The sequence below is a fragment of the Lampris incognitus genome, chromosome 21 (assembly GCF_029633865.1).
Source record: "Lampris incognitus isolate fLamInc1 chromosome 21, fLamInc1.hap2, whole genome shotgun sequence".
NCBI lineage: Eukaryota > Metazoa > Chordata > Actinopteri > Lampriformes > Lampridae > Lampris > Lampris incognitus.
The window spans coordinates 5,733,901-5,759,317 of NC_079231.1; the positions used below are offsets into that span (position 1 = coordinate 5,733,901).

General features: G+C 51.3%; 1 protein-coding gene across 1 annotated transcript in view; it reads right to left on the bottom strand.

Annotated features, from left to right (window-relative positions):
* kcnh7 (potassium channel, voltage gated eag related subfamily H, member 7) overlaps positions 1-23,236 on the bottom strand; it is a 118,524-nt gene extending 95,288 nt beyond the window's left edge. Inside the window, 2 exon segments of the mRNA XM_056301561.1 lie at positions 20,965-21,195; positions 23,161-23,236. Of these exon segments, the coding sequence (XP_056157536.1) occupies positions 20,965-21,195; positions 23,161-23,236 (307 nt within the window).
* Between the last annotated feature and the right edge of the window lie 2,181 nt (positions 23,237-25,417).

Consider the following 25,417-nt stretch of genomic DNA (forward strand, 5'->3'; position numbering starts at 1 on the left):
ATATGTGTTTCTTGATAGCCATTATTTGGAAAAAGCACTGCCAAGAGTATCCCAGCCAGTCAAAATCAATTTAAATTGCAGCCTGTGTTTTTTATCCAGGCTTGATGGGTTTGTTTGTGTGTGTGTGTGTGTGTGTGTGTGTGTCCACACACATACAAGTGAGTGACACTGATGTGAGCTGAGCTCCCAGCAGCAGGGAGCTGTTGGTTGGTGCTAGCACTGCTAGAGGGGCGTCAGCATCTCGCTCTCTCTCTGTCTCTCTCCCATTCTGACTTTCTCTCCATCTCTGTCAAGCTAAGCGAGCTGAGTCTGGGTTCAGGAGGGAATGTCTTTACCTTGACACTGCTGCTAATTGTCATCAGATTAAGTAAAAGTCCCCACGAAATGACCTCACATGACCTCTGCTACCTGTAAAACAGAATAACTTAGATAGTGACATCACCTTGCACTTGTGGGCGTAAATTAAAATTTAAACCAATAGAACCTTCATAAATCTTTGAACAACCTCTCTCGCCCACCTATCCATTCAAATAAAGTCATGTTTCTCTCCCAAACCCCAACATCCTGTTTCAACGGGAAACACACAGAATCAAGGAAGCAAGAGCACCATTTCGTGGGATCTTAAAGATGGTTGTTCTGACCCCAGGTACAGCTGTCAAACCGTGTGAGTCACTCAGCGCCACACTGTACTGTATGTTTGACTTGATGAAGATGATGAAGAGTCAGTGTGGTTGCAGGCTCATGAGTCGTTATGTATTTACGCTCCATATACAATCCAAAAAAATAAAAAAATAAACTTGACAAGTCATTTTATGTAGCAAGTAAAACTTCACTATATATAGCACCTTTCAAGCACACAGTTATAAAGTGCTTCACATAAGCATGAAAAAGTCAGTAGAGTCTGCTGAGACGATGCCGTTTGTTTCAACTGCAAATCAGCGTTTCTCAAAGCTGTTTTTTAGTGGGGAGGTTTGCGTTGCTGACTGACGCTGACGTGATTCCGTATCTGACGGAAGCTCTCGGGAAAGAAAAGTGAAGCCGCGTTTTGAGACGAGTGAACTATTCTCAGATCAAATCCAGCCGTTTTTAGGAAACGTTAAGATTCAAAGCAGGCTTAAATCACGCTCAGTGTCGCTATCATGACGGACAAATGTAGACAAGGGGTCAAATATGGGAATTAGCGCGCCGTCGTTTGGAAGGGTGTTTTTTTTCCGGCTGACATTCGGAGGAAATGTGATCCGTTCCCCTCTCCCCCCCCCCCCCCGGGCACACTTGGCTGTGGCAAAAGCAACAACAGGTTAACGCTAATGGCGGCTTTCTAATCCGGGGAGGGAAAGCGCTACCTCATCCCCGAGGTTAGCGTGTCATCAGTCACAGCAGGTCGGCCTCGTGGTTGGCCAGACCGTCCCGTAAACGAAAGGTCAAGAGATTTAATACCTGCAAAAGGTTTGACCGTGTAAATGGACACACTTACGGTATGCCCTTCTAAGGTCTCCTTGAGAAAAGCACACAAACCACTGCAGCACCCTGGGTAAAAGTGCCACCTGGGTGCTCATAATGTAAAGGGACTCCCCCACAAACTACCGCAGTAGAATCCTATGTGGCGATCGTTATGTTTAATTACTTGCGGACCGCGACTTCAGTTCGAACACTTCAGCTTTGTGTGCTGCACATCACAACTTCAAGCGCTCTCTTTGCGTCTTTTTCAACGACCCTATTTTCGGCAGACTGTCATGAAACGGCAACAGCTACGGCCCCGACTGGTGTGGCTCATACACAACAGTGATGAATCCACAGATATGTATACGGATGAATTCATCCATCCGTTATCCAAACCGCTTGTCCTTCTCTCAGGGTCACGGGGATGCTGGAGCCTATCCCAGCAGTCCCTGGGCGGCAGGCGGGGCGACACCCTGGACAGGCCGCCAGGCCCTCACAGGGCAGACGCTGCGGCGGATTCCCAGCTGCCCCCTGAATTTGCTCCAATACGTTAAGCCTGCTCCGGTTTCCTCCCACAGACCTACAGTGATGAATGGTACATATAGAAGCTGTTCTGGCATCTTGGCCACATGAGGAAGGTTCTTTACAAGAAACGGTCCAAAAACAATTCCCCTTTAATTTACAGCCAACCCTGCTGCGGTTATTAGTAAAAGTAAGTCTTTGTCTCAGTACGGTGCCAATACTCCACATTGATTTTACACCAATTACAACATTACCTCGGCGAAAATAGCTATGATCCAATAACCGATTTGCTGATAACCTTCTTACATGCACACGTGGCTTGCCTGATTCCAAAAAAAGGAGAAAACCCAAAGAAAAGTGAAAGATATCGACAACTGTCACGGGCTACATGACATAAAGAATCACTGGAAATCAGTTATGGGTCAGAAATCCATATCGGTGCAGTTCTGCTCCCGGGAGGTTTTGGTGTAATTGCCAGCAACAAACGGAGCCGGAGCCGACAGCACTTGTGGGCGTTGAGGCGATGATAAATGGAACAGTTTTGAGGGTGTGGAGGTGGACAACATCGCCTGCAAGAGGAGCGAGCATTGGGAAAAGTGAAATTGACAATCATTGTGCATAGAAATGCATGGGTGGGGGTGGGGGGGGGGTCCATTTGTTCCTGTTGGCATAATAAACCACCTAGTTTACACTGACCTCTAGCAGGAGCCAACGTCAGAGGTGAGGTGACCGGCTCGTGGAAACACAGGTTTGATCCCAGCAGGAGCTAATCTGCATCACCATGCATCCTCATCAGGCCTGTCACGATGAGTAATACAGTGACTCAATTACAAAAAAAAAACCTCGATTAGCACAATTCGCTGCCTCGGAGCTTTGTTTCACATCTTTATGCACGTCTGAAGCAAAGTACTCAGACGACCATTTTACTATTACCGCGTGCGACGCGGCAGGTTGAGTCGCGAAAACGGGGGAAAAGCGAGATGAACAAAAAAGAAGTGGCAGGAGCCATAGAAACGACAGATTAAAAGTCCAAAGTTGGAGACCGTTTTAAGAGGCGATGAAAACGCAGTGGTCTGCAAGCTTTGCGAAGCCAAACATGCCTCCCACAAATGCACCATATGTCCACGCCGCAGCACTTCAACAGAACGCATCCTGCCAACACATTTATGGTTTCACTTCTTTGGTGCCTTTCTGCCCAATTACACTGAAAGGAACCTTACATTAAAAGATGTCATAAACACGGGGGCAGAATAAGAACATGGACCAGCAATAAAAAAAAAAAAGCACGTCATAAAGAAGGAGATATGACATCACAGCGGGCAACGGAGTAAAAGTTGAAGGCCAAAACGCACCCTTACATTGCAGTATTACCTTTGATAAACACTTAAACGTACACGAAAAGCGCCAAACTCCAGCGATCTTGCGCTCACGTTGCGCTTTAAGCGACTTACTGTGTTGGAGAGAAGCGCTCTGGCATAGAACAGTGGCGTTCGTGATTTTATTTACCCCGTGGCTTATTTGGAGGTGCGGCGACACACGACCCTCTCCCGTGGTTTATAGATTTATCAGTTATTTCAGTAAACTGTGCCACCGTGAGTGAAGCACGTGTTGCTGGCTAGTGTTGTCAGCTAATGTTAGCCGCTGGAGGAGAGAGGACATACTGCAGCCGGGATACGAACCCGGGTAACCCGCACCCCGGGCGACTACGCTAACCGGTCGACTAAAGGGTCCGACCCGTTAGCCAAGGGCTAGCGAGTCGAGTCATCCGTGGTCGTTACACTCCCCCCCCCCGCTCCCCCCCCGTGCTTCAGCATCAGCTCCCTCACGCCTCTGGGCGCACGCGCTTCCGAAGGCCTCACGGTCGGTCTCAAGATCCTACTTCTGACACCAATGTAGCGAATTCGTGGGGCAGTCGGGTACCGCCACAGCCAGGACGTGAACTCGGGTCTTCTACTAGGGTCTAACACAATAACTTTTGTTCAAGTTTAGACACTATAAAACCCATTTGGGGTTATGAGAATGTTGTATAACGTTGGTAATTAAAGTTTCATGTAAGTAGTAATAATTCAGTTCATATTCATGTTAGCGGCATGGTGGCGCAGTCGTTAGCGCAGTCACCTCATAGCAAGAAGGTCCTGGGTTCGAGCCCTGGGGTAGTCTAACCTTGGAGTCGCCCCGGGTCGTCCTCTGTGTGGAGTTTGCATGTTCTCCCCGCGTCTGTGTGGGTTTCCTCCGGGTGCTCCGGTTTCCTCCCGCAGTCCAAAGACATGCAGGTCAGGTGAATTGGCTGTACTAAATTGTCCCTAGGTATGTGTGTGTGTGTGTGTGTGTGGACCTGGCGACCTATCCAGGGTGTCTCCCCGCCTGCTGCCCAATGACTGCTGGGATAGGCTCCAGCACCCCTGAGAGCAGGATAAGTGGTTTGGATAATGGATGGATGTGCCTCCATGTAGTTTTTAAATGGGACAGTCATATAATTGACGACATAGTGTTCGAGTACTGTGCTCGGGCCCGGTTAGCAATCGCACTAGATGTAACCGGTGTTTCGGTATCGGAAGCGCAGCTCAAGTAGTATTGACCGGTCACGTTTTGAGTAGGCGGCGATTTCGACAGGATCACGCTCCGGTTGCACGTTGGTAACAGTCACGAGGGGAGCGAAAGAGGCGGAACGGACTGGCCGAAACGTGGTCTGAACCTGAACCACCTACACCAAGTATCGACGCTGGCGTACTGTGTGGAGAAACGTTCCACTCGTGCTGACAACTCGCGAAACAATCCTGTCGTAGACGTCGTCTCCCATCTCCAACGCCGTTCTCGTGACGGGCGCGCGGAAGAGGAAGTCTTCACGAGAAACGGAAGCCGGCAGCTGCGCCGGAAGCCCTGAAATATTGGCCGGGTTCTGAGGTGGCACTAGATGCGTACTGTGCCCCGAGTACAACTGAACCGTGCCCAAGCAGGCCGGGGCACGATACGCTGAACCCCGCCCGAGCACAGTATGGAGCGATCACACCGGTGACCCACACTGGTGACCCACACCAGGGGCCTCAAATCTCTTCCCGTGCAGTTATTTTAGGTCACTTGAGGGCCCACCAGAAAACACTACAAGCACAATATAAAATGTCGGCGTACAGACGCACAGTTTGTACAGGCTTGGCGATGGAGAGTGCGAGACGGCGGCGCGAGGTCGCGGAGCGCGGACCAACACAAAGCCACGCGCGGCAGCATCATAAGGAGGAATCGGTTTGAAGCTCTGGCCACTAGGCAGCGTCGCTGCAAAAGGTTAACTCTGACATCTCGGCGGGTGACTGAAGACTCTGTGGATTCTGTCAAACGTCAAGCTGTGAATTGTGCTATAAATAATACTGTTTATCATCATCACTGTGAGACGAGCACACACACACACACACACAAACACAAATCAACAACAACAAACAGCCTAGGTAGATGTTCAACCTACTTACTTACTTAGCACAAGCCGGCTCCGGAAAAAAACATTTGTTTTGCCCTGCTGGAAAATCAACGTATTTTCTAGACCATGACCCTTCAGCTCGCAGGAGTGAAGGATATTTATGACTCTGACTTGACCTTTATTCTTCTGGACATCAGAGTCCAAATCAATCCTGCCGTTTCAGTTGGCGGAGACCATAATGGCTGCTAACACCCCCCCCCCCCCGATAAACTGTACTTCTGACAAGACGGCGCGATCCAGGTCACACGGCCAACCGCAATTACATTTGATGAAGTGTGTTTTCTACTGTAGCCGTTTAAACAAACGCAGCTAATGACCAATAGATTGTTAAACGTTCTAATTTTAACTCGCCGCCAGTGTGACTGCAGGCCCCGGGGTCGTGCTCCAATTAGGACCCGTCACCGTGACAGATGGGGCTGTAAAATCTGTTTTCCACCCGTCGTGGTCGCTTTCGTGTTCGGCCGGGTCTAGTCCGACCATGGTACCGACCCATAGCTGCTAAAAGTTGGTAACAAACTGGCAGTTGGTGCTGTCTCTGTGTGGTCCGTCCTCAGGTGAGGGCCGAATAGGACTCGGCTGACAGCTGACAGTACAAATAGACAGTGTGAAAAATCATAAGCCTCAGAGAAACGTCAGAGTCCGACTACATACTGGCCGCGCCTTGGTAATATAAGGACGTCAGCGTTAGTTCAGAGGATGAGGAGCTATAATGAAACCAGCCAGCGGCCGCAGGCTACCTCCTCCGACTCCGAGGCCTTGCTGATTCAATCTCCATCAAAGTGACTCCGCGGGCACCACCAGGTGCTGATCCAAGCCCGGCATTTAACGCTTTGGTACTCTTAAGTGGGGCCAATCCCCGAATGTACACTTTCACCCACGTTCGCCCGCGGAGAGGATGGGTTAGCGGACTCTTCAGAGGGTTCAGTGGCAGACGCTGCAGGGGCCGAGACCTTGAGGAGCCCAGCATCAACGGAGAAACGACCCCGCCGAGTGTCGGCTCTGTCCTCACAAATCATCCCACCAGACCTGAAAGGGCTGGAGAGCGCGTCGAAAGCCCGACAACTCGGCGAGGAACAACAACGACATGGTAAGTCTTTAGGGGAGAAAACTGCTGGTGTTTTGATCCTACAAGTACATCTAGAAATTGGCTAAACCCAAGCTGAATGCAACGTGAATGAAACCGATCGCGGCCAACCCGCAGTCCAATGAATGAACCTGACTGGTGCAGAAAATAAATAAATAAATAAACGAACGCCGGCTCATTCATGGATGCGCTCTGTGCATATCCAATCTGTGAATGAGAGAAAGGCAGGGATCAAGGAGTGAAATCAAGCGCAGACAAAAAGCGGATGTGTGACAGAGCGAATCGCCGCACTGATCCGAGCTCACGCGACACACCCTAAAACCTGGATTTCTCGACATTACGTCTCCCCGTATACACACAAATGTATGCTAAAATAATCCCCTTGCCTACATCCAGCGCTCATTTATCTCCCAGATGCCCTCCAGGTGAATGGCATTTCACATGCATGGTGCTTGCCTGGTGCACAGCTGTGGAGGAGGGGGGTGATGAGGAGGCATGAGGAGGAGGAGGGGGAAGAGTGTGTGTGTGTGTGTGTGTGTGTGTGAGAGAGAGAGGCGGGGGGGGGGGTACGTAATGGAGCCGGAGGCGGCTGGGGGAGGGGGCCTTCAGATGAACCCTTTGTTTGCAGTCGGGATGTGGTAATACCACCACATCCCTGCAGCACGTGCCTCCTCTACAGATGCGACACCACGATGGCCTACATTTTTCCCCCCTTGACACAGTGCACATAAACCTTGGTCATGAAAATGGTTCACTAGTGCTAACAGACAGCCGTGACGTTGCAACTGCAGAAAAATTATATTTCCCTTGCATCCAAAATTCCTTCTGCGAGCCTCGTTTAGCCCTGATGAAGACGCGACGATGATGATCAAATGGAGATTGATTGCCGTGGCTGGCAAACCTTGCAGGTTGTTCTTGACCGGAGCGGATGACCTTTTTAGGAGTGACTGATTGTGAAGACCCGCGTCTGTGGCGAATGACCCGTCACGAAAAACAACGGACAGAGGGATGCCAGCTTTGAAATTGGTTATTGATCCGTACGTCTCCCCGAGACAAAATTAAGTGCAAGGTTTCGGGTATTTCACGTGTTCCGGTGAAGGTGGAGAAAAGGGAGTTAAAACAGATTTGCGCCACATACAAACTCCGCCATTTCCCCGTAGCTTAGGCCACTGCAGGGGCGGCTTCAGTTTATTCCCTTGCTTTTTATCTACAAATGCTGCGTGGCGTAAATTACTTCTTTCCCTGCTTACAAAATGACAGCGGGACGCCGTTTAGGTGGCGGGATGCCGCCGCTCCTGTTTTAATTTGCAGGAATTTGCCACTTTGGGCCAAGCATTTTCTGCAAACTTTGTAGTGCTAGTATTTGAATTATTTAGGATTCTTGTTTCGCAGCAGAATAACAGCAGTGATGTGCACTTAGACTATAATATTTACACCAATAAGAAAATATGCTCTGTTTAAACAAAGAATATCTCCTCTACAGTGAAACTGTATGGGTTCCTGACACTGCCTTTCACAGCAAATGTGCTATTCCGGGGGGCGTTTCTGACATGCCCACCCATCTCAATGAACTCGCCGTGTACGCAGTCTGCAGCGCTCCGCATCCATTGAGGGAAGTCAGTATACATGTGTCCGCTCAGAGATCAGGATATGATTTTTTTTTTCCTTCTGGATTTTCCCCCCCTTTTCTCCCTAACTGTACCTGTCCAATTACCCCACGCTTCCGAGTTGTCCCCGGTCGCTGCTCCGCCCCCCTCTGCCGATCCGGGGAGGGCTGCGGACTACCACATGCCTCCTCCGATATATGCAGCAGCTCCTTTTCACCTGACAGTGAAGAGTTTCACAAGGGGAACGTAGCGCGTGGGAGGGTCACGCCCCCCCCCCCAAACAGGTGCCCCGACCGACCAGAGGAGCCGCTAGTGCAACGTCCAGGACACATACCCACATCCGGCTTCCCACCCGCAGACGCGGCTAATTGTGTCCGTAGGGACGCCTGACCAAGCCGGAGGTAACACGGGGATTCGAACCAGCGATCCCCATGTTGGTAGGCAACGGAATAGAGCGCTGCGCTACCTGGACACCCTGGATATGATTTTGATGCTGTGCAACGGATACCACCTTGAACGTAACTCACGGATCAACCTTTAATCAGTAACAGCTGAATGCATGACGACCATATGCACGAACATACGTATATGCATATATGTTGTGCGGTCCTCTTCACTTTGCGAGAGCTACTGTATGCCGTAGTATGTGTGTCAGAGCGTGCGTCACATTTTGTGTCTATTTCGTGTCGTTTTACCCACAGAGTGACTCCTGTCCTGTCTTTAGCACCAGATTGAAGTGACAGCGATTTAGAGATAAACGCAAAACTGGGGTCCAGTGGCGTCCTCGGTTCCCCAGTTGTGTGGCCCACAGTCAGACATGCCATGATGAATTCACAAGCAAGAATGATATATCATGGCTCCGCCGCCAGTTGCCAAGACAACCCTATGCGGTACGGCACCGAGAGACGCTTCTCTTTTCCCCCACGGACAGGGAGTGATGGGCAGGAGGAAAAATCAAAAATCATCTGAGCGGTTCAGAGATTTATATGCGGTGACAGTCAGGTACATCGGGAAGGCAGAGTGAAAGCGTGTCCATTATTAGATCCCATAACATTTCCATCACATAACAAATGCGTACTGCAACCAACCGAGCAAACGCAATTTGCTTTTCTTCCTCCGAAAGTCACAAGCACCGACCCTTCCTCCCTGTAAATCACCGCTGTCGCTACTGGCCCGAGAAAGCCGCTGAAGAGGACTCATAATAAACGGCAACCCGCCGTGAAGCATGAGTGCAGGCCTTCCCTGCGAGACAGACACCAGTCCAAGTCACCTGCCATCTAATACCTTTAGAAAGAAAAGATTGTGTGTGTGCGTGCATGCATGCGTGTGTGCATTCGTGCATGTGTGTGCACGCTGTCCAAACGGGTGCGGCCGAGCTGGCCAAGCCCCGTCGAAATGAAGCAAGGCTGCGTGAAGCAGCAGCCCAAAATATCTCTGAACATTTCTTTTAGCTGGTCTCTGGAAGTACTTGACTAATGGGGCTTTGGCACATTTGACAAAAGCGGACAGGCAGCAGGCCGACGGGCAGATGCATTCATAGATACGGAGATGGATGGAGGGATAGAAACAGAGGAGTTGCTGCGGCTTTTGTCTGCTGCCTGGCAGGCCTCAGCCTCGAGGGCAGAACTAGAGTCATCCATTATTGAACCAGCTCTGAAGCTGCTGGTCTGTATTCATGGGGTCTCACAGGGATGGAGACCGGCTGATCGTCAGAAGCATCCGAATCCTTTCCCTCTTCCCATCTGACTCGTTCGTTCACTCACACCGTCCGCTCGCCGTTCTCTCTCGCACACATTTTCGTCATCCCCCCCATTTTACTTCTTCGTAGATCTTGTTTGGTTTCCCCTCCAACTCTTTGATACCATTTTTTTTTTTGGGGGATTTTCCCCAATTTTTATCCCCAACTGTGCCCGGCCAATTACCCCACTCTTCCGAGCTGTCCCGGTCGCTGCTCCACCCCCTCTGCCGATCCGGGGAGGGCTGCAGACTACCACGTCTCCTCCCATACATGTGGAGTCGCCAGCCACTTCTTTTCACCTGACAGTGAGGAGTTTCACCAGGGGGGGGCGTAGGGCGTGGGAGAATCACACCATTTCCCCCAGTTCCCCCTTCCCCACCGAAACAGGCGCCGCGACCGACCAGAGGAGGCGCTAGTGCAGCGACCAGGACACATACCCACACCCGGCTTCCCACCCGCAGACACGGCCAATTGTGTCTGTAGGGAGGTAACACAGGGATTCGAACCGGAGATCCCCGTGTTGGTAGGCAATGGAACCATTTTCATTCTTGCTCTCTTCTCTTTCCTCTCTTCCTGTCCTCTCTTTCCTCTCTTCCTGTCCTCTCTTTCCTCTCTTCCTGTCCTCTCTTTCCTCTCTTGCTGTCCTCTCTCTCCTCTCTTCCTGTCCTCTCTTTCCTCTCTTCCTGTCCTCTCTTTCCTCTCTTCCTGTCCTCTCTTTCCTCTCTTCCTGTCCTCTCTTTCCTCTCTATCGTCAGCTCTGTTTCTTTGTCTCTCACTCCCTCATCCTACCTCTCTCCATCTGCATCTCTCCCGCAGACACATGGTCTTCGCTCTGTGAGACAACTAAACCAGGGGACGTGGGGCACCGGGGCTTATCTCGTTCGCACAGCGGCACATCTACAAGAAACGGTTTCCAATTCTCTACGCTCCAGAGCCACTCAATCAAACTTAAGGTGCTTCAAACAAATAAGTCTTACAAAGCGTTCCTCGCCGTGTCTCGGCTGCTCTGAGGATATGAGCCCCCGGCACACCGGCTCTGGCTGGTTTTTGTTCACATTAAGAGTGGCTCACCGAGGTACGTGGAGTCGACGCTGGCTGTCAGCGAGAGAACGCTAAAGCTGCAGAGGCTGTTCCTGCAGCTGGGGGATGCATCTCTGCAACAGGTCACCGCGTAAAGCCGAGAGATCTGTTTAAAAAGACCGACTTCCTCCAGTCAAATGTGAACAAGCTGTCGGGGGACCGAAAGCAGATGACGGCGAGACCGCTGTTGATCCACTCATGTCCCACAAACTATTTGTAGTTGTTGGTGGCCTACTGTGATGTCTGACAGGAATATCCTCCTGTTATAGTTCGCTGTGTGTTTTTCTATTTGCTGCCAGCTCACCCTGTCTGAAGCTGATGTTTACACCGACCCCAATATAGTGAAACTAGCATGCAGCCATTTATTTCTCCATATAGATGGAGAACACGTCGGCCAGGTCAGCTCACATATTAGGGAAATTTGGTTCTCTCGCATTTGAATCACAATCTCATTTTAAGCTTTGGCATGAATTACCACTGGGGATACTGACAAAACCAAATAATAGTTGTTGTTTTCTTTAACTCGATATCTCAATATTGATAATTCGATACTTTGGAGATGAATATCGCTGTTTTCACAAGATATTTTACACACAAGAAAATACTGAGAAATGATCATTATAAAGTGTATGTGACGAGCAAGCAGGTAGGCATTCGTTATTCATTCCCCTCAGCTGAAACAGTGGTCTCGCGTTCCTGTGATGCAGCCTTTCGGGCCAGGGGATGACAACGTCAACGCTATATCACGGTAACCAAAATACCAGATGACACCGAGTCTCATTCCGCATCATTATTCTATAGATATGCGTACTGCCCAGCTCTGGCATGGATGGCTCTGCCTGCATGTGCTGAGCACAGCTAGGGTGAATTATATCAATCATAAAACAGAGTGTAATTACCCCATACAATACACAGAGGCAGATCAGAACAGGGGGGCGGATGAGCTGCAGCCAAGCAACCATGACAGCAGCATTAGCAGAGGCATCAATCTGGATCAAAGACTGGTAGTTCTCCAGCTATAGCCCACCCTTTAGCGGGGGCCGATGGCGGCCGGTGCGCGGTGGATACGTGGCTGAGGTCGACAAGGTCAGCTGTCAGCAAGAGTTTCCTGCTTGAGCCCGCTCCGCCCGTTTCTGCAGCAGAGCGAAGTCAGACCACTGTGTTTCTGATAGACAAGCCGCGTGTTCCTAGCATAGCGTGTTAGCCGCCGCAATGCCCGTGATGAACCTGGCTTCCAGTGTCATCCCTCGCTCAGCCACGGTTTTGAAAATGTTTTTGAGTTCGTCCAAGTCAAGTTTATTTGTATCGTCCAAAATCACAAAGTAGTCCCGAAGGGCTTTGCAATCAGTACAAGAGACAATATCACACGACAATATACAACATACCACACTCTCTATCCTTGGACCCCAGACTGGAATTAGGACAAACTCAAGAAAAATATCATCAGAGGAGGGGTCTTCAGCATCGTACAGCAGCATAAGACGCTGAAGACTGAACATTTTTCTTTTGAAATCAACGTCATCAATAAATTCTCCTTGCTAAGAAAATTGGCAAAATATACACCGATCAGCTAAAACAGTAAAATCACTGACAGGTCGGTGAATAACATTGATTATCTCATTACAATAGGACCTGTCAAGGGGTGGGATGTATTTGGCAGCAGTTCTTGAAGTTGAAGTGTTGGAAGCAGGAAAAACGGGCAAGTATAAGGATCTGAGTGACTGACAAGGGCCAAATTGTGATGGTTAGATGACTGGGTCAGAACATCTCCAAAAGTCTTGTGGGGTGTTACCAGTATGCAATGGTCAGTACCTACCAAAAGTGGTCCAAGGAAGGACAACTGGTGAACCGGTGACAGGGTCATGGGCGCCCAAGGCTCGCTGATGCACATGGGGAGTGAAGGCTAGCCCGTCTGTTCTGATCCCACAGAAGAGCTACTGGAGCGCAAATTGCTGGAAAAAGTTAATGCTGGCTATGACAGACAGGTGTCAGAACACACTGTGCATCACAGCTTGCTGTGTATGGGGCTGTGTAACCACAGACCAGTCAGAGTGCCCACGATGACTCCTGTCCACCACCGAAAGCATCTACAATGGGCACGCGAGTGTCAGAACTGGACCATGGAGTAGTGGAAGAAGGTGGCCTGGTCTGATGAATCATGTTTTCTTTTACATGGCCGTGTACATGTGTGTCGTTTACCTGGCACCAGGATGCACTATGGGAAGAAGGCATGCCGGTGGAGGCAGCGTGATGCTCTGGGCAACGTTCTGCTGGGAAACCTTGGGTCCCGGCATTCATATGGATGTTACTTTGACGTGGACCACCCACCGAAACAACGTTGCAGACCAGTTACACCCCTTCATGGCGATGGTATTCCCTGATGGCAGTGGCCTCTGTCAGCAGGATGATGTGCCCTGCCACACTGCAGAATTGTTCAGGAATGGTTTGAGGAACATGACAAAGAGTTCAAGGTGTTGTCTTGGCCTCCAAATTCCCCAGATCTCAATCCGATCGAGCATCTGTGGGATGTGCTGGAAAAACAAGTCCGACCCATGGAGGCCCCACCTCGCAACTTACAGGATCTGCTGCTAAGGTCTTGGTGCCAGATACCAGAGGACACCTTCAGAGGTCTTGTGGAGTCCATGCCTCGATGGGTCCGAGGTGTTTTAGTGGCACGAGGGGGACCAACCCAGTATGAGGCAGGTGGTTTTAATGTTTTGGCTGATCAGTGTATTTTTCATGCATCCCCACCACTGTTCCCTCCAAGACTCTCGCTCATATTCCATCACTTGGTGTTGCCTGTGCACTTCCACTAGAGGTAGATTCAAAGCAAAGTCAAACTCTTAAAAACTTTTGATGGACATTTTTTTAGGAGGTTATTATCTAAATCTGCATTTGTTTACTATTCGACTTTGCAGACCCGGTGTTTTAAAAGCAACCGGTGTCACCGCGAAGCACCCGAGGATGTGACGTAGCTAATATGCAACGCCAGCTACCCAACTGAAAATGCGCTGTCAACACCAGACCTACCTCCAATCACAGACTTAACGCAACGATCCAGTATCGGTCTGCTCACAACAAACTCGCACAGCGGTCGCGCCTCCCATCTCTGGCGCCACGCGTCCCCGTCCATTAAAGCCAAACCAACGCGACCCCTGTCAAACCCTCGACTCCGTTTGAAGCCGCTTTGAAGGTGAAGAAACGGCGGCCAAACAAGCATCAATTATGCAGCTGGGCATTCTCTTTCATATTTGCTATTTATAAGGGAGGGCTTCTATGGTGTGCTGAGCTTTTTGCATTTGCTGATAGACAAAAGACCCCGTGTGTGTGGTACAAAGACCCACACACTGCGATTGCTCGTTTTGAAAACCTGTACCGATAAGAAGAGAGAGAGAGAACCGGCACTGCGGAGGATATATGGCGCGGAGATGAGCGTTGTCATCACACGTGTCAGCTGACTGACATGATCGGTGGGGAAATCTCGCCACGTCCATTAAGCGCTTGTGGTTTATCCCCAAATTACAAGCGCTCCCGTGTGCACGGCGTGTACCGTGTGCAGGTTTCTCAGGGGTGGAGATTAGATGACAAACATCTCAGCCAATCGGCTTTGTAGTTCTTCCACAATCCGCTGAATTGAACGGGTGGTGGAAGGGTGCCAGGCTGCTATATTAAGCTACAGTCCCGCACAGACAACACCGCAAGTATGGTATGCCGTCTACAGACGCCATACACCGACGAGGCGAAGACTGAAATATAAAGTGATCCGATCAATGTGGAACAGTTAACACCCCCCCACCCGTTTTTTTTCTCCCCAATTGTACCCGGCTAATTACCCCACCCTTCCGAGCCGTCCCAGTCGCTGCTCCACCCCCACCCCGCCGATCCGGGGAGGGCTGCAGACTACCACACGTCTACTCTGATACATGTGGAGTCGCCAGCCGCTTCTTTTCACCTGACAGTGAGGAGTTTCACCAGGGGGGACGTAGCGCGTGGGAGGATCACGCTATTCCCCCCAGTCCCCCCCCCCCCGAACAGGCGCCCCGACCGACCAGAGAAGGCCGCTAGTGCAGCGACCAGGACACACACCCACATCCGGCTTCCCACCCGCAGACGTGGCACAACTGTGTCTGTAGGCACGCCCGACCAAGCCGGGGGTAACAGGGGGATTCGAACCGGCGATCCCCGTGTTGGTAGGCATCAGAATAGACCGCCACGCCACCCAGATGCCCCAAACGGTTTAACATTTGACCATTATGTTGATTTTTGAACATGATCAGATCATTGTTCTCGGCAAATCCAACTAAACTTCTCACAGAGCGCATGTCTGAGTCTAGCAGGACGCATCAGTATTCCGGCGGAGCATGCATTCCTTCAGTATACGCTGCAGTGCCAAAGGAAACTGAACCCCAAACCCCAACATTGTCCCACCGCTTGTGCACACAGGATGCCAGTGGAGTCAGCGCTTATCAACAGCCAACAGGACAATTTAACAAGTGATAAAAGGGATACGAGCGAGGAGAGCGGATAGTATTTTATGGGGACCCTTCTCTTTGCCCACATCGCTTGCAGAGGCACAGCGGACCTCGTCTCGTCCTCGTGTTGTTTTATGGCAGATATAAAACAATGATGGACTGCACAGTTGCAACGGCGAGTAGGCGGTTTACCGAGTCATTTAAACGGTTAAATCTGGGATGACTGCCAAGGTTTTTTAGGAACACTTGAGAGAAGTGGGCTCGAGAATATGAGATAAAATGTCCGTCGATCACCCGTCAATCAGCGCTTGCAGCTCACCAGCTCGCCTCCCACAAGTCCAGCTGCCATGAAGCAGAAGCTTGCAGAAGCACATCCATCGTGGGGCGTGGTAGGCTTGGTGCAGGAACGAGGTGCTGTGCATCGTGTAAAACTATGCAAACTCTGTCACACACACGCACACACACACACACACGTCCTCCATTTGCCGGTCTAGAATACAATTTGCACAAACTTAAGGGTGTTGTACGCAAATGTTTGCAGGACGAACACACACACGCACACACGCCACATGCACCCATACTAAATTATGCATAGTAACTTCCACAAGGTTCTCCTGTTCTTTCGCATTGGCTTCAGCTTGTTTGCATTGCTGTTTAACAGCTTCCACGGGGGGGGGGGGGGCAGTCAACAACAAAATACAGAAAATTGGTGGAAATCAGAAGCAGAAAAAAAAATCAGGAACAAAAAAAATCAGAAAATGCAGCACTTGGCCGTTGTGAGGTACTGAAATCAACATTCGGGCTCGAGTCAGACGCTTCAGTTAGAACAGGTTCTGAAACGAACCGCCTCAACTCGCATGACGTGGTGGTCGGCAGAAGACCAGCGAGTTTCATGTTCAGCACAGCCTGCAGTCTACAACACAGACCACTCTAGCAAATCAACATGTCAGCCCACCACGGCAATGCTGGACATGGACTGATACAGGAGCACAAATGGAGTTTGGGGATATATATATATATATACACTCACCGGCCACTTTATTGGGCACACCTGTCCAACTGCTCGTTAACGCAAATTTCTAATCAGCCAATCACATGGCAGCAACTCAATGCATTTAGGCATGTAGACATGGTCAAGACGATCTGCTGCAGTTCAAACCGAGCATCAGAATGGGGAAGAAAGGTGATTTAAGTGACTTTGAACGTGGCGTGGTTGTTGGTGCCCGACGGGCTGGTCTGAGTATTTCAGAAACTGCTGATCTACTGGGATTTTCACGCACAACCATCTCTAGGGTTTACAGAGAATGGTCCGAAAAAGAGAAAATATCCAGTGAGCGGCAGTTCTGTGGGCGAAAATGCCTTGTTGATGCCAGAGGTCAGAGGAGAATGGCCAGACTGGTTCGAGCTGATAGAAAGGCAACAGTTACTCAAATAACCATTCATTACAACCGAGGTATGCAGAACAGCATCTCTGAACGCACAACGCGTCGAACCTTGAGGCAGATGGGCTACAGCAGCAGAAGACCACACCGGGTGCCACTCCTGTCAGCTAAGAACAGGAAACTGAGGCTACAATTCGCACAGGCTCACCAAAATTGGACAATAGAAGATTGGAAAAACGTTGCCTGGTCTGAAGGCAAAAGGGGGTCCAACCTGGTACTAGCAAGGTGTACCTAATAAAGTGGCCAGTGAGTGTATATATATATGTGTGTGTGTGTGTGTGTGTAACATAAAGTTGAGAGCCGCGGCCTTGGACAAAAACAAAGCAGCGGAGTCCGGGGTTGGAAGGCTGAAACTGGGCTTGTTTGTCCCGGGTTTCAGAAACCAGACAGCAAGCGGGTGCAGCGGACATCTCAGCATTTAGATGCCTCATGCAAGCGGTCTGAAGTGCGCTCGCCGCCCTCCCGCACGCCGCCACGACTTTCTCCTGCGGAGGTCACCGCAGCGTGTGTGCGCTGGCGGAAGGCAAAAGGACAAGCTGCTCACCACGGGGGCAAATCAGAGAGCATTAAGACTCTGCCCACAGAGTCTGCTGATGAGCGACGAGCCAAGTAGCCTTCGTGGATGGTTAAGGACAACCGGGGGGGGGGTTCTGCAAACCCTGGGTAGAGAGAGAGAAGACTGCCTCATAAGAAAGCCCAACGGTCCAGCCATCCGCCGCCATGTTGCCCCTGGAAAGACCTCCGGCACACAGACCAGGCGGCAGCCATACATACCGTGCACCGCTTCCCCGTGTGGCCCACACCGCCTATCAGAGAGCAGCAAATTCTGTTATCTAACACAGTGCTGGCTAATTTTGTCAAGTGACGTGAATTGAATTTTCGCGCACCAACGCTGCTCCGCCACAGAGTTGACGTCTAGGTTATCGAGTTCGATTTCGCTGAATAATTAAACACAGGAGAAAAAAAAACAACAACAGATTTTCTTTCGGGGCGATGCCAACGAATATCGGGGCTTGCCAGGGAGTTCATCCGGCACGGCGACAGGCGGAGGCGGCTGTTCGGCGACATTCAGAGAGAGGGCGGCGAGTTTGACGTTTCCGTTTAGCCTCTGCACGACAGGAATTACTCTTTGGCGTCTTAACAGTGTGTTAGCTGCAATATCGTGGCGATTCCTAAAAGTGGGCGCGGAGGTCAAGACGGATCAAAAAGCCGGGAATTGAGGGGTCGGTGTTGTGTTGTGTGCCGGGGCGGGGGGTGGGAGGGGGGTTGCTGATGGGCCCCCCCCCCCATCGATTCAATGCAAAACTCTCGTGTCAATGCCGGGATGAAAATTAGCACGTTCAAATCAGAAAATCCCCAAAACAGAGACAATCACGCCTGAGCGGGTCAGGGGTCAGGATGCGGCCCCCTGAGGCAAACTTGTAAATTTGCGATACTGGGCTACACAAATGAAATGGCCTCGACTTGACTGGTTTTGCTGAAGGCTCGGACTCCTGACGCAAGCTGCGCCGGAGTGAGGACGGTCCACCTACTCTGAGGCTCAGCTCGAGCTAAATCACGCGAGGACGCCACGAGACCGCTTCGAGCGGTTCTCCGCAAAAAGCCCCGATTCAGCTTCTAACTGGGTTAGATGACGCAGGACTTAATGGCCATGAATGATCCTACAGTTTAGGTCTTGATGAATTAATGATTCATGAAACCAAATACTGTCGGACGTGTTCGGATGCGGTGTTCAATGAATCTTGACTTGCTTATTGCTAAAAGAAAAAAAAAAGGGGGTCACGAGAGGTTCGGCTGCTGGATAAAAGCGGGGTGCGCGACGACCCCCGGAGGGGCCGGCGAGGCAGGTGAGCGAGGAGAAAACACTGAGCTAATTAGATCCATGGGACCCCGCACGGTAATGAGGCCCTTTTTCTCCTCTGAAGCGTCCGACAGCCAGAGGACCTCCGGCTCTTTTTATCCAACTTTCCCAGGGGCCGGCCGCTGGAAGGAGGGCGCTCGGCCGCCATTGATCCCCCACCCCACCCACCCACCCACCCACTCGTCCACCACCACCCAGCACATTGGTCTCGGAGATCAATGCAACATGAAGGTATTTGTGTCCTCATTAACGCTGTTTGCTCAGCGGATCAATGCAGGCAGGTACAGCAGCTACCCCCCCCCCCGGAGCAGCATCGGGCACGTTTTCGTCTCGCATGATGTGATGCACATTTCCTGCCTCCCCCCCACCCCCCCCAACTGTCAGGTATTGGAAACTCACAGGTGTGACATTTGTGGTGGAGTGAGGCGTCCTGTGCGTTTCTGTTTTGACAGCGAGAACCTTTTGTGGGGGGGAAAAAAACCAGCGAGATTTTCTTCTTCTTCTTCTTCTTCTTCTTCTTCAGGTCAATCGACGCTCGGTGGGAAACGGCGTGGGCTTCGGCGCCCGTATTGACAACCTCGGCGGGAATTAGTCCGCGCCTCTCAGGAAATCGGTAGACGACCTGACTCTGCAAGTTCTCTGAAGAGGGACGCTGTAACCGCACCTCTCGGATGTGTGACATCTCGTCCTCGCCGGGCACCATCTTACCCCCCCCCCCCGCCGCCGCCCCATCCAGCCTCCCTCTCTTCCCTCCCGATAGCGTATTTCCTACAGCTCTACGAGGGCGCCCTTCTCTAAACGGGACCCGGAGACGTCGTTCCAACGAGAAAAGCGTCTCATTATAAGAAAAAGCTCCTGTTTGATCGAAACCCTTTAAGCGGTCGAGACTGCGGCGGAAACCACTCCGGTATTCAGCGGAAAACAGAAAGTTTGACAAGACATCAAGTCAGTTTAATTCTGGTTTTCTGCGCAGCAGCCAAAGTTGTCTCGCTCCACGCTGGAGAAGAAACCCCCCCCCCCCCCCCCCGCCGTGTGTGACCCCGGCCGGCCGGGTCTTATAAAACCACTCAGCGCCGCCGGCTCTGCCACGGGCACAGCCCTACCGGGCCCCCGGTGAGCACTGTGCACCTTTAACCATTATGCAAGGAGGCTTAGTCGTCCGGATAGGTATATCACTGTTAGAGGTCACTGCGTGAACTTTCCCTGAACTAGGACAGCTGATACGGTGGGTTTTAACTTTCACCCCGGGGGGCGTGCCCGGGGACTCGTCACCGCAATGGCAGCTGTCATGCCAAGTCATGATCTGTGTGCAGTGCTCATAAGCGGCATACGCCAGCTGATAGGCTGCACTCCACTAAAGACGGGCAGCTGCGGAGGATTGCCAAATCAGTCGGCGCAAACATTTACAGAGTATTTATGACCCGACCGCGCATTCGAGGGCTTAGATTGGTAAATATAGGTTAGGCAAACTGCGGCGAGCAGGATAAATACGGTGCGCCGTACGATGAAGCGGCCTTGCTCTGCTTCTGGACGTGCTGCAGACCAAAGGAAACAGGAAATGCTACATGGTGCAGCTGGAAAGAAGAAACAAAACGACCCCCAACCGGTTTCTCGTCACGGCACTGTAAACGTGGACCTGTCTTCGGGGACCTGAGCTGTGTCCTGCCCAGCCGGCCCGGTGCGGCACAGACTAGTGCACAGCACTCACGGCCACTCGGCGACTGCATCGCTTCAAAAGTGGACCCAACATTGAAGGAAGCATTCACAGCTGCCATAAACCCCATTACCCCCCCCTCCTCCTCCTCCTGCCAACACACAACCACACATGCACACACACACACACACACACACCCTCCGGGTTACAAATGGGTGAATTCGCTGCTGCAAAACGCTCCACACGGGGCACACTAGAAGCTAAAAATTGCTCACGGAGGACATGCAGAGGTAGCCACTGAGAACAAACACAACTTATGGATTTGTTCTGCAACAACATCGGTCCGCGTTAACGCCACAGGCCCCTCTTTGTTCTTCCTTCCGTGGAGCGGCACACCGCCGCACTAAATGAACACGCCGTAGCTCTCGCTTTTATCAGCGGGCCCGTCCGCCGCGCCGTCCGGCAGCAGCTTGACAGACAGCAAAGCCTGGCCTCTTTTCACACGACTCCCCAACCGGGGCGAGGCAAAAAAAAGGGGGCAGCAATAGGCCGTACCCCCCCACCCTCACCCCCCCCCCCACCCTACATCACTCACCATCCTTGCGGTGGTAGGTGATCTCCACCTTGCGCTCCTCGGACCCCAGCAGCGCCTGGGCCACCTGGGCGACGGCGTGGCGGCTGGTGAACTCGCCGTGCAGGAAGTCGCAGGTGCACGGCCTTTGCATGACGTCCGGCCTGGAGAATCCCGTCATCTCGCAGAAGCCGTCGTTGCAGTAGATGATGGCGCAGTTCTGCACCCTGGCATTGGCTATGATGAATTTCTTATCTGGGAAAGGTGCGGACATGGCGTTATTCGGAGGGGTGGGGTGGGGGGGTGGGGGGAGGTGATGGAAGAATGATATGTTCACGATTAATAGGCCACGCGAAGGAGACCGACCACAACAGATACCCCGGTGGCGGGCTGAGCAAACATGAGGGCAAACACACATCATGCATGGTTAAGCATCAAGAAGGACTAACAACATTACTTTCATTTGCACACTGTTAACAAAATAATTGATTTGTAAAACATTTGTTTTTTTGTCTCAAGAATGAAACGCTTCAGTCGATGGGTTTCCCTCCCCTGTGCACCCTCGTTGGTAAGTGCACAGCTGGTAATTGAAATTACGGCAACTGAAACTTCGTAAGCACGCGTAGAACCCGATAATGTAATAAATCCCCGATAATGTAATAACTTCCTGATAATGTAATAAAAAACCGCACTTGTAACAAAACCCCGATAATGTAACAACTTCCTGATAATGTAATAAAAAATGCACTTGAGGCCATTGAAAATGCAACAAAAACCCGATAATGTAATAACTTCCTGATAATGTAATAAAAAATTGCACTTGAGGCCATTGAAAGTGCAACAAAACCCGACAATGTAACAACTTCCTGATAATGCAATAAAAAATGCACTTGAGGCCATTGAAAGTGCAACAAAACCTGATAGTGTAATAACTTCCTGATAATGCAATAAAAAAATGCACTTGAGGCCATTGAAAGTGCAACAAACCTGATAATGTAATAACTTCCTGATAATGCAATAAAAAATGCACTTGAGGCCATTGAAAGTGCAACAAAACCTGATAATGTAACAACTTCCTGATAATGTAAGAAAGTGCATTTCCCGATAATGTAACAACTTCCTGATAATGCAATAAAAAATGCACTTGAGGCCATTGAAAGTGCAACAAAACCTGATAGTGTAATAACTTCCTGATAATGCAATAAAAAAATGCACTTGAGGCCATTGAAAGTGCAACAAAACCTGATAATGTAATAACTTCCTGATAATGCAATAAAAAAATGCACTTGAGGCCATTGAAAATGCAACAAAACCTGATAATGTAATAACTTCCTGATAATGTAATAAAGTGAATTTCCCGATCATGTAATAAACTATATATCATAGCTAACCCTAACCCTAACCCTAATAACGTCCCGTTAATGTAACACATTATTACATTATTGGTAAAAAGTTTATTACATTATTGGGACGTGCACTTTATTACATTATCAGGAAGTTATTACATTATCAGGTTTTATTGCATTTTCAATGGACTCAAGAGCAGGTTTTTATTACATTATCGGGGTTATTGCGTTATTGGGCATTTATTACATTATCAGGTTCTACAAGCAGTTTACACGTTATCCCGGCAATGAGGAGACGAGCTCCACATCACTGTTGCTTGGGCACAATACCGAGACAAAAGAAAGAGACGCCACACGTCTTCACACGGACTCGGTCTGCACAACTCGGTTGAAGATGGCCACCGCTTCCCTTCAACCGCAGCGAGGTACGAACCATCCACGGCGACTAATTAGAGGATTCAATTACCGAGGGTTCGTGTTAACGCCTTCCTGTGTTGTGACCTGGAAACATTCGAATGACCCCCCCTTCCCCCTCCCCCCCCCGCATGTGGCGGTGCACACTTTGCAGCCGGAGCACCAAGAGGCCCTCCGTGCACCCTCCGCGGAGCAGACCCGCTCGCCCTCCGTAACGGGGCACCGATCGTGACCTCGTCAACTCCACGTGCGTGATCGAGACCTAAACCGGCGGTGCGGGAGCGGGAACGGCTCAACTGTGTCAACTCCTGCAACAATGTAGCGGAACAACGGGACGCCCCGCGTAGACCCGCAACCCTACCTGCTGACGGTACTTGGCGGACTCGGCGCACAAGGAACACAAAGGACAAGAAACCAACCGCGCACACAAAGCGGCGGGGTCCGCAAGACGGATACTCACTTTGTCCTTCAAATTTCCGGATAATTATTCCCAAAAATGTGTTCTGTGGCGCAACATGACCTCTCCGAACCGGCATGATTCCCCCCCCCCACCCGTCCCCCGGAAGAAAAGCTTCTTTGGCGGTCCAAACGAGATCAGAAAGAACCCCCCTCCCCAACAAGACGCCTTCTATCAGTTTCTAAGCCGGAGGGTCTCCCCTTTCTCCTTTGGTCAGTAGTCAGTCATCCTCATCAGTTCTGCACTGGCAAGCTTGTCCGACCCGGCCCGCTTTAGTCCAGCTCCGGTCCGTCCCCGCCGGAGCGCAGCGCACAGCCTTCGCCGCGCTCCTGGCCGACGCGACGCGAGCGAGGGGAGCGGGAGCGCAGCGGGAGCGCAGCGGAGCGGGAGCGCAGCGGAGCGGCCGCGGCTCTGAGCGGCATCTCAGGGACGCCGCACGGGCTCCACGCCTTCCGACGAACGCGGCGCGCGCGTGCCCGAATGCGTGAGTGCGTGCGTGTGCTGGTGCGTGCGCGCGCGGCCGAAAGGGAACGGGAAGGGAGGACGGACGCCTCTCGGAAAGCCGGCGGGTGCGTGACGTTGGACGGCGGCGGCGCTTCGCTTTGCGCACCGCGCGGGCTGAGCACTCAGACTGCGAGGGGGGAAGCACATGCCACGCGTAGACAAAGCAGTGCCAGACGGAGAGGTAGGGAGCGAGAGAGAGGAGAGAGGTAGAGGGAGGGAGGGAGAGAGAGAGAGAGGGAGAGGGAGGGAGGGGAGAGAGAGAGAGAGGGGGGGGTTAGGGAGCGAGAGAGTGAGAGAGAGAGAGAGAGAGAGAGAGAGAGAGAGAGAGAGAGAGAGTGTGAGGGAGGGAGGGGGGAGGGGTAGAGGAAAAAAGGAGAGCAGGTGTATCGCGTAGCTCTTCAATGGGACACCCGCGGCTGTGATTGGGCTGAATATGATCTGTGTTCAAATGCGCGCGATCTCCCCCCCCCCCCCCCCCCGTTAAGCTTCCTGCTCACATCAAACCGGAAGAAAGCAAGTCCTCGTGAGAGTCTCTGGCCGTGGTGCTGAAAGCTCCCCCAAAAACTTTTCTCGCAGGCGGAGAGACGGGAGGCCAGCCGCGGGTCGAGGCGCTGAAGCAACCCAAATCAGCTATGAGACTCGACTCCTCCTCTGTTCTGTAACGGTGGTGTCCGTTATTTGGTTAAGTTTATGCATCCTTTTCACCCCCCCCCCATCCTCCCCATACACACACATCTCTCTCTCTCTCTGTTTTCCCTCCCCTCTAACACTATCTATAGCTCTTTCTCTCACTCTCTTATTGTCACCCTGTCGCTCTCTCTCCATGTGTGCGTATCTCTCTGACACACGTATATCTCTCATTCTCACTCCGTCTCGCTCTCGCTTACTGTCTCTCACACGCACATCTCTCTCTCTCACGCACATCTCTCTCTCACGCACATCTCTCTCTCACACACATCTCTCTCTCACACACACATCCCTCTCTCTCTCACACGCACATCTCTCTCTCTCTCTGTTTTCCCTCCCCTCTAACACTATCTATAGCTCTTTCTCTCACTCTTATTGTCACCCTGTCGCTGTGTGCGTATCTCTCTGACACTCCGTCTCGCTCTCGCTTACTGTCTCTCACACGCACATCTCTCTCTCTCTCACGCACATCTCTCTCTCACACGCACATCTCTCTCTCACACGCACATCTCCCTCTCACACACACCTCTCTCACACGCACATCTCTCTCACACACACATCTCTCTCTCTCACACACACACATCTCTCTCTCACGCACATCTCTCTCACACACATCTCTCTCTCACACACACATCTCTCTCACACGCACATCTCTCTCACACACACATCTCTTTCTCACGCACATCTCTCTCACACACCTCTCTCTCACACGCACATCTCTCTCACACACACATCTCTCTCTCACGCACATCTCTCTCTCACGCACATCTCTCTCTCACACGCACATCTCCCTCTCACACGCACGTCTCTCTCACGCACATCTCTCTCACACGCACATCTCTCTCACACACATCTCTCTCACGCACATTTCTCTCACGCACATCTCCCTCTCACACGCACATCTCTCTCACGCACATCTCTCTCTCACACACGCACATCTCTCTCACACACACATCTCTCACGCACATCTCCCTCACGCACATCTCCCTCTCACACGCACGTCTCTCTCACGCACATCTCCCTCTCACACGCACATCTCTCTCACACGCACATCTCTCTCTCACACACA